Source organism: Anolis sagrei, chromosome 9 (genome assembly GCF_037176765.1).
Source record: "Anolis sagrei isolate rAnoSag1 chromosome 9, rAnoSag1.mat, whole genome shotgun sequence".
Taxonomy (NCBI): domain Eukaryota; kingdom Metazoa; phylum Chordata; class Lepidosauria; order Squamata; family Dactyloidae; genus Anolis; species Anolis sagrei.
The window spans coordinates 25732925-25749763 of record NC_090029.1 but is presented as its reverse complement, the minus strand read 5'-3'; the positions used below and the strand labels follow the sequence as shown (position 1 = coordinate 25749763).

Here is a 16839-nt window from a genome sequence, read left to right as displayed (position 1 = left end):
TGCAACAAACCCTGGAAAAATAAATAGAAAAGTGAAAAGAATGGGAGGATTAGGAGTCTATTGGGCTTTGGAATGCCTGCATTACCATATATGTAGATTAGGTGTTGGCAAACTTGGGCCTTCCAGATGTTTTGGACTCCAACTCCCACATATCCTAAAAGTCTATCGCGAAGCATGTTAATGGACAAGTTAACTGTATTTCACCACACAATAGTTGCACCAGCATTTTTTTTGGGTGGTAAATTTGGTATTCTTGTATTCCTCTCATAAGGTCACAGCATGGGCAAACTTTGGCCTTCCAGGTTTTTTTGGATTTCAACTCCCACAATTCCTAACAGTTGGACACAAAGCGAGTTAACTGACAGCTTTACTGTATTTCATCACATAATAGTTGCACCGGCATTGTTTGGGGGGTGGCAAGATTGGTATTTTTGTGTCGCAAAGCACAGGAAAACTTTAACTTTCCAGGTGTTTTGGATTTCAACTCCCACAATTCCTAACAGTCAGACATGAAGCAAGTTAACTGGCAGATTAACTGTATTTCATCACATAATAGTTGCACCGGCATTGTTTGGGGGGTGGTAAGATTGGTATTTTTGTGTCGCAGAGCACAGGCAAACTTTGGCCTTCCAGGTGTTTTGGACTTCAAATGCCACAATTCCCAAAAGTCAGACACGAAGCAAGTTAACTGGCAGATTAACTATTTCATCACATAATAGTTGCACAGGCATTTTTGGGAGGGTGGCAAGATTGGTATTTCTGTGTCGCAAAGCACAGGAAAACTTTGACCTTCCAGGTGTTTTGGACTTCAAATCCAACAATTACCAACAGTCGGATGCAAAGCAAGTTAATTGATAGATTAACTGTATTTCATCACATAATAGTCGCACTGGCATTTTTTGGGTGGCAAGAGTGGTATTTTAGTGTTCTTCGCAAAAGGGTCACAGAGCACAGGCAAACTTGGGCCCTTCCGGTGTTTTGGACTTCAACTCCCACAATTCCTAACAGCCTACCGGCTGGGAGTTAAAGTCCAAAACACCGGGAGGGCCCAAGTTTACCCATGCCTTCCTTAAGGGGTGCACACCTGGTGGAATGTATTGGAAACTCAAACAAGGAGTAGACATTTTTCCTGGGTGAAGCTAAGCAAAGTTCCCACTGCAAGTGAGTGACGTTCCCCATCTCTCCGTGTTCAGGGACATCTTATAAGTCAGCTGTGTCCACTTCAGTGGCTCAGAAACACAAGAGTGGAATCCATCTCCAAAGGAGGCAAAGCCCACTGCGGCCTCAAGCCCGATCTCATGAAGAGCTTGGATTCCAGGCAGAAGAGCGTCTCGGGGGAATAAAGGCTCTGCAGCACGCCGGCCAGGACCGTGTTGGGCAGCGGATCTAGAAGAGAAAAGGAGAAGGTCAGTGGGACGAGAGCAACGCCAGCCTTGCTCATGTGCTTTGCAGACAAGGAAGTTGATATAACGGTAACCCAAAGGGTTGTGCCCACCTTCCCTCGAAATGAACAGATTGGATCCAGAGTCCAGGTTTTTTATTAGAGTCCAGAGTCTGTTTACACGTGTGACGCCTGTCTCCATATTTAACAAAGAAGTAGGTGTGTCGTTAGAACTTACTACACGATGTAAATATGATTTTTGTTCCTGTGTTATAAATGCCATTTCCTAATTGGTTCTATCATTAAAAAAACATGGGGAAAGTTTATTAAACTGCCAAAACTTTGTTTTTGCTTGGGCATCCTGCTCCTCCTCCTCCTGATTCTCCTCCTGCTCCTGCTTCTCCTCCTCCTGCTCTTCTTCTTCTTCAATCCCTTATAGCCCAAGGATGATGGTCCTCCAATTGTAGTGTCTTGGTGGTGGATATGTTTTTGCTTGGGCATCCTGCTCCTGCTTCTCCTCCTCCTCCTGCTCCTCCTCTTCCCCTTCTTCTTCTTCTATCCCTGGTAGCCCGAGGATGATGCTCCTCCAATTGTAGTGTTTTGGCGGTGAATATGTTTTTGCTTGGGCATCCTGTTCCTGCTCCTCCTCCTGCTCTTCCTGCTGCTCCTCCTCCTTCTTCTTCTATCCCTGATAGCCCGAGGATGATGGTCCTCCAAGTGTAGTGTCTTGGTGGTGGATACGTAGGTGGCTGTGGAGCCCTATTCTTGATCCACATGTTCTCCTGCAGTGAGGGCATCAGTTTCCAGGTGGAAACTGATGCCCTCAGGGTTGGCTTGACATGCCTTCCTCTTGGCATGTGTCTCCTCCTCCTCCTCCTCCTGCTGCTGCTCCTCCTCCTCTTCTTCTTCTTCTTGGATCCCTGGTAGTCCAAGGATGACGATCCTTCAAGTGTAGAGTCTTAGCGATGGATATGTTTTTGCTTGGGCATCCTCCTCCTCCTCCTCCTCCTCTTCTATCCCTGGTAGCCCGAGGATGATAGTCCTCCAAGTGTAGTGTCTTGGTGGTGGATACGTAGGTGGCTGTGGAGCCCTATTCTTGATCCACGTTCTCCTGCAGTGAGGGCATCAGTTTCCAGGTGGAAGGCGGTCCTGGTCAGGGTTGGCTTGACATGCCTTCCTCTTGGCATGTGTCTCCTCCTGCTGCTGGTGCTCTCCTTCTTCTCCTTCTCCTTCTCCTTCTTTGATCCCTGGTAGCCCGAGGATGATGGTCCTCCAAGTGTAGTGTCTTGGCGGTGGATACATAGGTGGCTGTGGAGCCCTGTTCTTCATTCACATGTTCGCTTGCAGTGAGGGCATCAGTTTCCAGGTGGAAGGTGGCCCTGGTCAGGTTAGGCTTGATGCACCTTCCTCTTGGCATGTTTCTCCCTTTCGCCCTCCATTTGAGCCTCTTCAAGTTCTGAAGCATTGCTGGTCACAGCTGACCTCCATTAGAGTGCTCAAGGGCCAGGATTTCCCAGTTATCTTGTCGATGCCACAGTTTTTTAAGACTGGCTTTAAGTCTATCTTTAAATCTCTTTTCTTGTCCACCAACATTCCATTTTCTGTTCTTAAGTTGTGAGTATAGCAACTGCTTTGGGCGACAGTGATTGGGCATCTGGACAACATGGCCCGTCCAGAGAGGTTGATGGTGGAGGACCATTGCTTCAGTGCTGGTGGTCTTTGCTTCTTCCATCATGCTGACATTTGTCTGCCTGTCTTCCCAAGAGATTTGCAGGATTTTTCGGAGGCAACGCTGATGGAATCGTTCCAGGAGTTGAGTGCGACATCTGTAGACAGTCCACGTTTCACAGACATATAACAGGGTTGGGAGGACAATAGCTTTATTTAAAAAAACACCTTAGTATCCTTACGGATGTCCCAATCCTCAAACACTTAGCAAAATGCTGCACTCGCAGAGCTCAGGCAGTGTTGTATTTCAGTGTCAATGTTGTGGAGAGGTGGCTGCCAAGGTTAACTATATTTCATCACAGCACATTTTGGTCTAGTTTTTCAATGAATATCTCAGAGAATCTCAGTCAATTTAACCTAGTTTACGGCAGCCACAAAAACAATGTTTCTGGAGTGTAACAACTACTTTCAAACTAAATACTGCACAGTTAAAAAGGAAATAACACTTTCAAACTAGGAACATAAACTGTTTCACATTTTGCTACATAGTGTTATAGTTCTATCCATAGCGCATTACACAGTCCAACCAGAAAAAATCTTAGTTTTTAGGCCTGTTCTTGGGGTTCTTTGGGGCGCAGATTCAGAAAATTCAATAGGACAGACCGCATCAGCTCTAGCTTCTCAGATATGATTGTTATGGTTTTCTATGTGTGAGCAGATGTTGACTAGTAGATGTTGTGTGTTCCATATCTCAAAAACTAGAGCTGATGGGGGGAAACTGGAACCACTGGAACCACTTTTGGAACCCAGAAACATGTCTTAACAGTTGAGGCACCAAAATAGATTGCAATGCTGCAGTCTTAAACATCTGTAAAGTCACACATTCCCCATCCCTGATGTGAACATATATTTTTAGAACAAATAAACAGCTGATAACTATTATTTTGGCCACAGTGAGAAATACTGATGCCACGGGAGTTTTGTCCCAACCATTAGCATCCCAAAATTCCCACTCAACAACCTGAGCCTTTCCTAGGAAAGCCATTCTCCCCATCACAACTGCTGGACTTACCAGTGGAAGAGGAAGAGTGGATGTATGGGTCTTTATTGAAGTTCACAACAGGTCGGTGGAAGAGTAGAGAACTGGGGCTGGAAGGAGAAGGAGGAGACCTTATTTAAACAGGCAGGATGGGCATGGGGAGCTAGGGCTTATCACCTCCCACCAATGTTTAGATAGCTTTGCTGTTTGACTTATGACAGGCATGGGTAAACTTAGGCCCTCCAGGTGTTTTGGACTTCAACTCCCACAATTCCTAACAGCCAATCACAAAGCAAGTTAACTAACAGGTTAACTGTATTTCATCATATAATAGTCGCACTCCCATTTTTTTTATTGCAAGATCGGTGTTTTTATGTTCCTCGCATAAGAGTCACAGAACATAGGCAAACTTCAGTCCTCCCAGTTTTTTGGACTTCAATTCTCATAGTTTCTAACTTACTTTACTTACTTAGACAATGTAAGATTATCCTCCAAGTTTGGTATCCTGGTGGTGGGTACGTAGGTGACTGTGGGGCCCTGTTCTTGACCTGCATGTTCTTCCACAGTGAGGGCATTGGTTTCAAGCTGGAAGGCAGTCCCAGTTAGGGTTGGCTTGATGCGCCTTCCTCTTGGCACATTCCTCTCTTTCACCCTCCATTCATGCCTCTTCAAATTCTACAACACTGCTGGTCACAGCTGACCTCCAGCTGGAGCGCTCAAGGGCTAGGGCTTGCCAGTTCTTGGTGTCTATGCCACAGTTTTTAAGGTTTGAGCCCATCTTTCAATCTCTTTTCCTGTCCTCCAATGTTCCATTTTCCATTCTTGAGTTTGGAGTAGAGCAACTGCTTTGAGAGACGGTGGTCGGGCATTCAGACGTGGCCAGTCCAATGAGGTTGATGGCGGAGAGCGATCGCTTCAACACTGGTGGTCTTTGCTTCTTCCAACACACTGACATTTGTCCGCCAAAAGATTTGCAGGATTTTTTGGAGGCAATGCTGATGGAATCATTCTAGGAGTTGCATGTGACGTCTGTGGACTATCCACGTCTCACAGGTGTACAGCAGGATTGGGAGGACAATCGCTTTATAAACAAGTACCTTGGTCTCCCTACGGATGTCCCGATCCTCAAACACTCTGTGCTTCATTTGGAAAAAAGCTGCACTCGCAGAGCTCAAGCGGTATTGTATTTCGGTGTTGATGTTGACTTTGGTGGAGAGGTGGCTGCCAAGGGAGCGGAAAGGGTCCACATTTTCTAATGTGACACCATTAAGCTGTATTTCTGGCATTGGAGAGGGATTGGCCGGTGACTGCTGGAAGAGCACTTTGGTTTTCTCCATGTTCAATGACAGGCCAAGCTTCTCATATGCTTCTGTTTAGAGTGGCTTGTAGATCTTGTTCTGAATTCATACAGACAATGTTGTCATCAGCATTAGGCTGCTAGGAATTGTGGGAGTTGAAGTCCAAAATACCTGAAGGGCTGAAGTTTGCCTATGCCTGACTTATGCCAATCCCATCTCTATCCCATGTGGAAAGGATATGCCGATTTGAAGTCCTCCAGATGTTCTGCCATCCCTTCCCACTGGCTACACTGGACAGAGATTACAGGAAGTGCAGACCAAGCCTCTTCAAATCTGGAAAGTGCCCCACTTTTTCCTCTTGGCACAGACCCCAAGGTGGGAAACCTAATACACTTTGGAACAATTGGAAAGACAATTAGAGGACATCAGATTGTCCCTTCTAACACAGCCAGAGGTTACGGGCTTGGGACCACTCTGGTGCCTTGCTATTTGATTCCCTCTTGCTAGTGGAAACAAAACATTGGTATGAAATAGCCACTTGCCTGTTGTCCTCCAGGGAAATGTCATGGTCCACAAGGTCCCTATGAAGAAGAAGAAGACTAAGTGAGTCAACACCTCCTAAACATGGTGCTCTCTGCCCTTGTAATCTCAGCCAGATTACTAACTGGGGCGACATACAGGGAACATACCACCCCCCTGCTATGTCAGCTCCACTGGCTGCCGGTCCATCTCTGAGCCCAATTCAAAGGGCTGGTTTTGACCTATAAAGCTCTATATGGTTCTGGCCCAGCTTATTTGTCCGAACGCATCCACCCCTACATCCCACCTCGTAATCTAAGATCATCCGCGGAGGTCCTGCTCTCACTCCCGTCAACAGCACAGATGCGCCTGGCGGGGACGAGAGACAGGGCCTTCTTGGCTGTGGCCCCCTGCCTATGAAACACACTCCCAAATGAGGTAAGATCCACTCCCTCCCTCCTGGCTTTTAGGGAAAAAATTTAAATCATGGTTTTGGGACCAGGCCTTTGGGCAGTAGAAATAAATGTATGCAGCATTTCGGAAAGACAATGACTGGAGCGGCGATTCGACGGACGAGATGGTTCTATTGTTTTAATGATTGTTTTATTGCTCATGGATGTATTTTTTAACTTGATTTAAGTCTAATTGTAGTGGATAATTGTAATTGTTTGTACTGGCATTGAATTTTTGCCATTACTTATGTGTAAACCACTTTGAGTCCCCCTTGTGGTGAGAAAAGGGGTATACAAATACTGTAAATAAATAAAATAATAATAATAATAATAATAATAATAATGCATTGTCGAAGGCTTTCATGGCCGGAATCACTGGGTTTTTGTAGGTTTTTTCGGGCTATATGGCCATGGTCTAGAGGCATTCTCCCCTAACGTTTTGCCTGCATCTATGGCAAGCATCCTCAAAGGTAGTGAGGTCTCAGACCTCACTACCTCTGAGGATGCTTGCCATAGATGCAGGTGAAATGTCAGGAGAAAATGCCTCTAGACCATGGCCATATAGCCCGAAAAAACCTACAACAACCCAATAATAATAATAATAATAATAATAATAATAATAATTGTTAACAAAACTGGGCAAAAACTGAGACCTGTTTGCTCTGAAGCCTGAAAGCAGTGGTCTCCCCTAAGAGCAGACCTACACGACATTCAGCCCGCGGGCCGCATGTGGCCCTCAAAGGATTTCAAGTGGCCTGAGACTGTTGCCGGTCGGAGCGCATCCCAAACAACAACAATACAAGCCATGGCAGCAAGTCTTTCCCAAGCTATGGCTTAGCTTTCCATTCTCCTTCCCAGTTCAGGTGACACTCACCCCAAAAGGTTGTCCTTGGGGTCCTGCTGGAAGTGCCAGAGCTTCAGGAAGTCTAGGAACTCCTTGGGAAACCGTCTGTTATACAAAAGGATCCCCTGTAGATTAAAAATAATATGCAGGGTTTGCAGTAAAATGTTACTAAATAACAGAAATATAATGTGATAGAGCCATGGCAGCTAATTTTGGGTTGGAAGGCAGTCAGTCCAATTTAAATTTTCTTCTTTTGTGTTCTGGTGCCTATTAAAGATGTGAGGCTCAGGAACACTTCGGCTTCCTTGACCGAGGTGTATCTTTACAAGCTTTTCATGGACTACAGCTGAGTGTTTTTAGTTTTGGTGTTCAAACAACCGACCTGAAGATAGGCTTCCAGACCTTGACGCCGCTGCTCCAGAACCTTGGTCATCCAGTTGGGCACATGCTTTGGAGGGAAGTCCGGAACCTGGCATCTCTTCTTGATCTGGGATGTAAAAGAAGCCTGTCACTATATTGAGGCCCAATGAACTCAATTTGCATATACATTTGCATTTGCTTCACATCTCAGGTTACAAACATCTGACTTACAACTGGGGTGAGACAACAGGAAGAGAGAGAAATCTATCCCTCGGGAGGGAAATTCGCTCCTGAAAGAGTTTTGCAGGTATGGGCAAACTTCAACCCTCGAGGTGTTTTGAACTACAACTCCCACAATTTCTAGCCTCAGGCTCTTTCATTTTCCTCCTCAGCCGCTTAAGCGGCTGAGGGGGGAAAGGAAGGGGCCTGAGGCCAGGAATTGTGGGAGTTGAAGTCCAAAACACCTCAAGGGCCAAAGTTTGCCCATGCCTGCACTACATCCTCCAGTTTGATTCTATGCCCTCTACTCCAGTGTCCCGTTCCCAATATGGTCAGTAAGACTCCATAGCACCAGCCAATCCCTCTCCAATGCCAGAAATACAGCTTAATGGTGTAACATTAGAAAATGTTGACCATTTCCACTCCCTTGGCAGCCACCTCTCCACAAAAGTCAACATTGACGCTGAAATACAACACCGCCTGAGCTCTGCGAGTGCAGCTTTTTTCCAAATGAAGCAGAGTGTTTGAGGACTGGGACATCCGTAGGGATACCAAGGGGTTTGTTTATAAAGCTATTGTCCTCCCAATCCTGTTATATGCCTGCAAAACGTGGACTGTCTACAGAGGTCAACATGTACAACGTATACAAAATACAACACCGCCTCAGCTCTGCGAGTGCAGCTGTTTTCTGAATGAAGCAGACAGTGTTTGAGGACCGGGACATCTGTAGGGAGACCAAGGGGCTTTTTTATAAAGCTATTGTCCTCCCAACCCTGTTATATGTCTGTGAAACGTGGACTGTCTACAGATGTCACATGCAACTCCTGGAATGATTCCATCAGCGCTGGCTCCGGAAAATCCTGCAAATCTCTTGGGAAGACAAGTGGTCAAACGTCGGCGTGCTGGAAGAAGCAAAGACCACCAGCACTGAAGCGATTGTCCTCCGCCATCAACTCCACTAGACCAGCCATGTTGTCCAGATGCCTGACCACCATCTCCCAAAGCAGCTGCTCTACTCCAAACTCAAGAACAGTAAATGGAACATTGGAGGACAGGAAAAGAGATTTAAAGATGGGCTCAAAGCCAACCTTAAAAACTCTGGCATAGACACTGAGAACTGGGAAGCCTGGTCCTTGAGCGCTCCAGCTGGAGGTCAGCTGTGACCATCTGTGCTGTAGAATTTTTAGAGGCACGAATGGAGGGCAAAAGAGAGAAACGTGCCAAGAGGAAGGTGCGTCAAGCCAACCCCAACTGGGACCACCTTCCACCTGGAAACCGATGCCCACACTGCGGGAGAAGATGCAAGTCAAGTATAGGGCTTCACTGCCACCTATGGACCCACCGCCAGTACACCAATCTTGGAAAACAATCCTACTCTGACAATGAGGGATTGCCTAAGTAATAGCACTGAGCCAAGGCTGCTCAAGTGATGTCAAACTGCATTCATTCCACAGTGTGGACGCACCCTTTGCCTGACATACACAAGCCTTACCCTTTTATGAAGAGCGTAGAACTCACTGTAGCGTTTCTCGATGGAATGCTTCCTTCCATTGCACAGAATCTCCACCTTAAATACCTGCAACAATGGGACGCATCATATCAATTCAGCCAGCCTTATATCCCATGCCCAGCCAATGAACACTTCCACTGCACAATAATTTTATTTTCCTTTGTTAACGCAAAAAAAATAAAAATAAAAATAAAAGTGAAGGGTTTCTGGAAGCTGTTGTTCAGAATGGTAACTTTTCCAAGCTCTGATATTATTCAACCATGCTTCCCCATCCCAGCACCTGCCATATTATCTATATAAATAAAAATGTAATGATTGTTTGTGGGATTAACAAAACTCAAAAACCACTGGATGAACTAACACTAAATTTGGACACTATACCCCTAACAGACCAACCAGTGACCATCACTCATAACCCCCCACCCTCCCCCCAAAAAAACAGTGGAAAGGACTTAAAAATCCAAAAAGCTAAATGACAATACAGGAAAAAAGGGAAGGGGAGAGAAGGAAGAGGAGAAAGAAAGAAAGAAAGAAAGAAAGAAAGAAAGAAAGAAAGAAAGAAAGGAGAGCAAGAGGGAGGGAAAAAAGAAGGAAAGAGAGAAGGAAGCATAGAAGCAAAGAGTGAAGGAAAGAAGGAAAGGGAGAAGGAAGCAAGGAGAGAGAGAGAGAGAGAGAGAAAGAAAGAAAGAAAGAAAGAAAGAAAGAAAAGGAAGGAAAGAGGGAGCGAAAGAAGGAGGGGGAGAAGGAGTCATTTGCTGGGGGAGTCATTTTTGCACATGCACTGCAGCATCTTTTTGCTTTTTTGGCTTTTAAAGTCCCTTCCACTGTGTTTTGCAGAGTTTCAGAGTGACCAGAGTTTTCAGGTCACTCGTTGGCCTGATAGGTGTCTTGTGTCCAAATTTGGTGTCAATTCGTCCAGTGGTTTTTGAGTTATGTCAATCCCACAAACGAACATTACATTTTTTATATAGACTAGCCGTCTCCTGTCATGCATTGCTGTGGGCCACATGGGGATTCTGTGTGGGAGGTTTGGCCCAATTCTATCGTTGGTGGTGGTCAGAATGCTCTGTGATTGTAGGTGAACTATAAACCCCAGCAACTACAACTCCCAAATGTCAACATTCTATTTTCCCCAAACTCCAGCAGTATTCACATTTGGGCATATTGAGTATCCGTGTAGAGTTTGGTCCAGATCCATCATTGTTTGAGTCCACAGTGATCTCTGGATGTAGGTGAACTACAACTCCAAAACCAAAGGGCACTGCCCATCAAACCCTTCCAGTATTTTCTGTTGGTCATGGGAGAACTGTGTGCCGAGTTTGGTTCAATTCCAACGTTGGTGGAGTTCAGAATGCTCTTTGATTGTAAGTGAACTATAAATCCCAGCAACTACAACTCCCAAATGACAAAATCTATTTTTTGAGTGAAGGACATACATTGGGTTGTTGGGTGTCTTGTGCCCAAATTTGGTGTCAATTCATCCAATTGAGTTCTGTTAATCCCACAAACGAACATTACATTTTTATTTATATAGATTTGTGTGCTGTTATTGTGTGTCTTGTGTTGCCCATACCTGGTTTATATTGTCAGGGGATTATGGGGGTCGCAATCCGACACACCTGGAGGTCCCCAGATTAGAGAAGCTATCATTGGCTTCTAGACAGAGGAGGCCTGTGTTGCTTTTGAGTTGCTCTGGGCTGAAAAATCCAGCCCTGAGCTCCCAAAGGGATGGCCAGCTTGCTTGCTTGCTTTCCCAACCGCAGCCGGGTCGCTCTTTGAAGCCATTGGGGGGAAAAACCAAAATGAAAAGCCACTCCGACAAAAGCTTCTTTGAGGAGCCAAGGCAAGGCTGGGCTTCCACCCAGAAAGCAGGGCGGGGAGGGAAGGAGGCAAAAATAAACTTTGCTCTGCATGGAAAGCTCAGCCAAATGGAGCCAATTCATTTCAGGACAGAGAGGGGTTTGCAAGCCAATTCTCTGCAGCCTCCTTTAGAGATCAAATAGCCGGTGGTGGAGTCAACAGCAATGTCTTAAAAAGCCCACACATGGCTTACAAGACTTAATATTGTTTAATAACAATGTAAAACCGCCCCAAAGAGTCCCATCTCTTGGCGAAAACAAACTCATGCTCCCCATGCTCTATTCCGCCTTGGTTAGACCACACCTGGAATATTGTCTCCAATTCTGGGCACCGCAACCGAAGGGAGATATTGACAAGCTGGATTGTGTCCAGAGGAGGGTGACTAAAATGATCAAGGGTCTGGAGAACAAGCCCTATGAGGAGCAGCTGAAAGAGCTGGGCATGTTTAGCCTGAAGAAGAGAAGGCTGAGAGGAGACATGATAGCCATGTATAAGTATGTGAGAGGGAGTCATAGGGAGGAGGAAGCAAGCTTGTTTTCTGCTGCCCTGGAGACTAGGACGCAATGGGACAATGGCTTCAAACTACAAGAAAGGAGATTCCATCTGAACATGAGGAAGAACTTTCTGTCTGTGAGAGCTGTTCAGCAGCGGAACTCTCTGCTCCAGAGTGTGGTAGAGGGTCCTTTCTTTGGAAGCTTTTAAAAAGACGCTCCTATCCACAAAAGTCAGCATTGATACTGAAATGCAAAACCGCCTGAGCTCTGCAAGTGCAGCATTTTTCCAAATGAAGCAGAGAGTGTTTGAGGACCAGGACACCCGTAGGGAGACCAAGAGACTTGTTTATAAAGCTACTGTCCTTCCAACCCTGCTATACGCCTGCGAGACGTGGACTGTCTACAGACGTCACATGGAACTCCAGGTGTTTTGGACTTAGACATAGAATCCTAGAGCTGGAAGAGACCTTGTGGGCCATCCAGTCCAACCCCATTCTTCCAAGAAGCAGGAAAATTGCATTCAAAGCACCCCCGACAGATGGCCATCCAGCCTTTGTTTAAAAGCTTCCACAAATCCTTAAATGGCTGAGGGCGAAAAGGAAAGGGCCTGAGGCTGTTAGAGATGGTTGAAGTTGAAGTCCAAAATACCTGAAAGATGGAAGTTTGCCAATGCCTGGTCTACAATGCAGATGGTATCTTGGGCACATTTCCCCCCACATATTTTATTATAAATGTGTGTGTGTGAAATATGCTGTCTTGGAAGATTACAAAGAAAAAATCCCAACAAAGCAAGTTTTCAAAAGTTTGTGATGGGTTATGAGTGGAACTCACACCCAGAAAAGGAGGAACAGGGTCTTGCAATTAAGTCTACAGCAGGTATGGGCCAACTTGGGCCCTCCAGGTGTTTTGGACTCCAACTCCCACCATTCCTAACAGCCTCAGGCCCCTTCCTTTTCCCCCTCAGCCGCTTAAGCGGGGAAAAGGAAAGGGCCTGAGGCTGTTAGGAATGGTGGGAATTGGAGTCCAAAACACTTGGAGGGCCCAAGTTGGCCCATGCCTATTCTAGCTCTCTTTAGGTGCCAAGTCTACAGTGTTGTGTTGTATATAGAAGTCTATTTATCTGTCCTTGGGAGATCATTCCAAGCCTCTGATGGCACCGGCTTTAAAAAGCCGGGTCTGGTCTGAACTGGGTCCTTCTGTCCTACTTGGAGATGCTATTTCGGGGCTGCCTTTCCACCCCCCTCCTGACCTCCTCCTCCTCCTTGTGGGGAGGGGGTCCCTAGAAGGTCCTGCCACCCCCTGGGTGTCTTTCCCGGACCCACCGTGCGTGCTTTATCCTCCTGGCCGGCTTCCCGCAGCCCCGCCGAGGGCACCCGCACCTCCAGCCGCATCCTTCCTCCTTCCCACGCCTCCTGTTTGCCTTCCTTCCCTCCTTCCCTGGGAAGGCTTAAAGGCACGATGGACCCGCCTTGGGCCGCCCCCTCTGACTCATGGCCTCTCTCCTTAAGGTTCCCTTCTTGCAACCCTTTCCCTCCCGACTTTTTTACGGGCCACCCAGGAGAGGTCCTTTATGACTTCTGCTTCTTTCCGGCATAAAGCCACTCGTGGTCTTGACTACTACTACTACTACTACTACTACTACTACTACTATTACTTCTCCTCCTCCTCTTCCTCTTCCTTCCCCTTCTCCTCCTTTTTCCTTCTTCTCTTCGTTCTCCTCCTCCTCCTTCCTTCTCCTCCTCCTCCTTCTCTTCCTTCCCCTCCTCCTCCTCCTCCTCCTCCCTTCTCCTCCTCTTCCTTCCCCTTCTCCTTCTTCTCCTCTTCCTTCCCCTTCTCCTCCTTCTCCTTCTCCTCTTCCTTCTCCTCCTTCTTGTCCTTCTCCTTCTTCTCCTCCTCCTCTTTCTTCCCCTTCTCCTCCTCTTCCTTCTCCTTATCCTTCTTCTCTTCTTTATTCTCCTTCTCCTCCTCCTTCTCCTCCTCTTCCTTCCCCTTCTCCTCCTTCTTATCCTTCTCCTTCTCCTCTTCCTTCCCCTTCTCCTCCTCTTCCTTCCCCTTCTCCTCCTTCTTATCCTTCTCCTTCTCCTCCTCTTCCTTCCCCTTCTCCTCCTTCTCCATCTCCTCCTCCTCTTCCTTCTCCTTCTTATCCTTATGCTTCTCCTTCTCCTCCTTCTCCTTATTATTGTTATTCTTATTCTTAGAAACACAACAAAATGAATCCACAGCAAACAAGGTCACTCTGCTGGCTGTTGTATTGAATCACGCATTGGACCCTTCCCAAGTGTCTAGCACTGTGTGATGTACCAGGGAATAATGTGTGCAGATCCCAGTAAGGTGGCCTTTTGCAGCTGGCAGATGGTAATTATGTCAGCGCCGATTGTGTTTAAGTGCAGGCCAAGGTCTTTAGGCTCTGCGCCTAGTGTACCGATCACCACTGGGACCCCCTTGAGTGGCTCGTGCCAAAGTCTTTGCAGTTCAGTCTTTAAATCCTCACGTTGTGTCATCTTTTCCAGTTGTTTCTCTGCAATCCTGCTGTCACCTGGGATTGCAATATCGACAATCCATACTTGATTCTTTAACACGATCATGAGGTCAGGAGTCTTGTGCTCCAAAACTCTGCCAGTCTGAATTCGGAAGCCCCAGAGGAGTTTGCTGAAGCCTGTTAGTCCGTGGGCCAAAGCCAGTGTCCTTCTCAGGAGTGTGAGGCAAACCTCAGTGTGTGAGAAGCTTCGGTGAAAGAAGCCCTAAGTTAAAGCTCTCATGCATAAAGCTGTGTGTAAAGCTACTCTGTGAAGCTCCTGTGTAATTTCGGTGTGAGAGGAGGCTCTGTAAGTGTAAACCTGTTTATCTGCAGGAAGAAGCAGCCCAGCATGGAAACAAAGAAGGAAGTATAAAAGACTTATTTGTTTTGTGGAAACCTTGTTACTGTAAATAGTGTAACCATATTATTTTGCTACAAAGAAAAGCCTCCTATGGAAGAGATAACATTGGTCTGTGTGTTTTTGTTCTTTTTATCACTTTTGGTTAAACCCTTGTGCTGACAGGACTGCTGACCAAAAGGTCATCGGTTTGAATCTGGGGAGATTGGGTTGAGTTCCCTCTGTCAGCTCCAGCTCTCCATGTGGGGACGCGAGAGAATCCTCCCACAGGATGGTAAAACATCAAACATCTGGGCGTCCAATGAGCAACGTGATAGATGATGAGATTGGATCTTGATTTTAACCAGGAGACTTTATGTTTTATTGACCTTGTTATGATTGTACATTTATGCTAAGGTTTTTAATTGTTTTAAATGTTTTATGATGTTTGTGGGCATTGAATTTTGCCTCTGTAAACCACCTTGAGTCGTCCGTGTGCTGAGAAAGGTGGTAAACAAATATAATAAATAAATACAAAATAAACTAGCTGTGCCCTACCACGCCTTGCTGTGGCCTATAGTAAGACTTTTCGAAGTAGAGGTAGATATCCGGACTATTACGAAAGAGAGGTACCTACCTATTCCTTCCTCTCTTTTTCTTCCCCCTCCTCTCCTTTCTTCCTTCTCCATCTCTTTGGTTTCATCCTTCCTTCTCTCTTTCCTTCCTTCACTCCCCCTTTCTCTACTTCTTCGTCTCCTTTCTTCCCTCCTTGTTTCCTTCTTTCACTTTTAATTTCCTTTTCTCCTTCCTTCCTTCCTTCCTTCCTTCTTTACCTCTTTCCTGCCATTCCTCCCTTTTCTTTTCTTTCTACTTTCTCTTCTTCCTTCCTTTAGTGCCTCGTTCTTTCCTTCCTTCTCTCCTTTCCTTCTATCCGTCCTTCCTTCTCCCTTTCCCTCCTTCATTCCTTCCCTTTTTTCCTCCCTCCTTTCTTTTCTCCTTCCATCCAGTCTGTTCTCCCCAATACCATGGTGGAGTCCCTTCTAACTCTATTCCATGAGTCTATTTAATATAATACAGTATATATATATGTGTGTGTGTATTATATAGCAATATATATAAAAGTAATATATAAAGTACTAGCCGTCCCCAAGCCCTCATGGGGGTTCTGTGTGGGAGGTTTGGCCCAATTCTATCGTTGGTGGGGTTCAGAATGCTCTGTGATTGTAGGTGAACTACAAATCCCAGCAACTACAACTCCCCAAATGTCAAGATTCTATTTCCCCCAGTGTTCACATTTGGGCATATTGAGTATTCGTGTAGAGTTTGGTCCAAATCCATCATTGTTTGAGTCCACAGTGCTCTCTGGATGTAGGTGAACTACAACTCCAAAACTCAAGGTCAATGCCCACTAAACCCTTCTAGTGTTTTCTGTTGGTCATAGGAGTTCTGTGTGCCAAGTTTGGTTCAATTCCATCGTTGATGGAGTTCAGAATGCTTTTTGATTGTAGGTGAACTATAAATCCCAGCAACTACAACTCCCAAATAACAAAATCATAATTTTTTGAGTGATGGTCACTCCTTGTGTTGTGAGACGTTTTGTTGCCAAATTTGGTGTGATTTCGTTCTTTGGTTCTTTTGTTCTTAAGGAACTCATTATGCACAGAGTATTTATATATATATAGAAGAAGATAGATAAACGTCCTTGCAGACGGCCAATTCTCTCACACCAGAAGCGATTTGCAGTTTCTCAAGTCGCTCCTGACATGGAAAAAAATTACTTTGGGCTACTGCTGCTGCTAAGTTATGGCATTAGGAAGGTTGAGAACCACTGTTCTATGCAGAAAGAAGAGAAAGGAGCCATGGGACCCTGATTTTTGCATTTTATTACATAGTTGTCGTCATTGCACGGCAGGGGCCACAAGAATCCTCCCTGGGTCTGATACCAAAAGCCCCAGAAACAGAAACGGACCCACCCCTGCCCACTCTCCGCTATCTACCGCGGGAAGGGGGGGGGGCGACATAAGCAGGAAACTAGTCTCTCTTCAGTAGGAAAATATATAATATTGTGCATATGAACCTAAATGGAAAAAATATACAGTTAGAAGAGTTACTAGCTGGGGAAGCAGCTTCTCCTCCGGGGAGGAGTCGATCAGCTCGGCAAATTCCATCTGAAAGGCCAAGAGGTATTGTGTAGTAAAGGCAAAGTCAGTCCGGGACGGGCCCTTGCTCAGCCGCGTTAGGAGATGGCCTTGGCCTCTGGCAGGAAGGCTTCCCAGTACTTCACAAGCTGCAGGGACATCGAGAAAAGAGAGAAAGAAGGGTCAGTGCGCTGCATTGCTC

The 16839-nt window shown here is 46.0% G+C and overlaps 2 protein-coding genes across 3 annotated transcripts in view; both read right to left on the bottom strand.

Annotated features, from left to right (window-relative positions):
* Window positions 1–679: 679 nt before the first annotated feature.
* LOC132762677 (sorting nexin-24-like) lies at window positions 680–13313 on the bottom strand. The gene is made up of 7 exons (XM_060755866.2): window positions 12967–13313; window positions 9273–9356; window positions 7584–7688; window positions 7232–7326; window positions 5929–5967; window positions 4122–4198; window positions 680–1386 (listed from the first exon to the last, which is right to left on the bottom strand). Exons 1-7 carry the CDS (start codon window positions 13033–13035, stop codon window positions 1223–1225), a joined length of 633 nt encoding a protein of 210 aa, XP_060611849.2. The 5' UTR covers window positions 13036–13313; the 3' UTR covers window positions 680–1222.
* Window positions 13314–16365: 3052 nt separating this feature from the next.
* The window catches only part of SNX1 (sorting nexin 1), a 42121-nt gene continuing 41647 nt past the window's right edge, over window positions 16366–16839 (bottom strand). For both annotated transcript variants that reach the window (XM_067471388.1, XM_060755344.2), the window contains exon 15: window positions 16366–16786. In XM_067471388.1, coding sequence (XP_067327489.1) covers window positions 16736–16786 — 51 coding nt within the window. In that variant the 3' untranslated portion in view covers window positions 16366–16735. The remainder of the gene's footprint in view (window positions 16787–16839) is intronic.

Bases quoted from the DNA above. Each gene is read 5' to 3' on its own strand.
- LOC132762677 (XM_060755866.2), bottom strand. From the start codon at position 13,035: ATGCGGCTGGAGGTGCGGGTGCCCTCGGCGGGGCTGCGGGAAGCCGGC. The intron at 9,357-12,966 runs GTGGGTCCGGGA...CCATTGTTGCAG, and splicing joins AGGAGGATAAAGCACGCACG to GTATTTAAGGTGGAGATTCT. The intron at 5,968-7,231 runs GTGAGTGTCACC...TCTTCTTCATAG, and splicing joins CCCAAGGACAACCTTTTGGG to GGACCTTGTGGACCATGACA.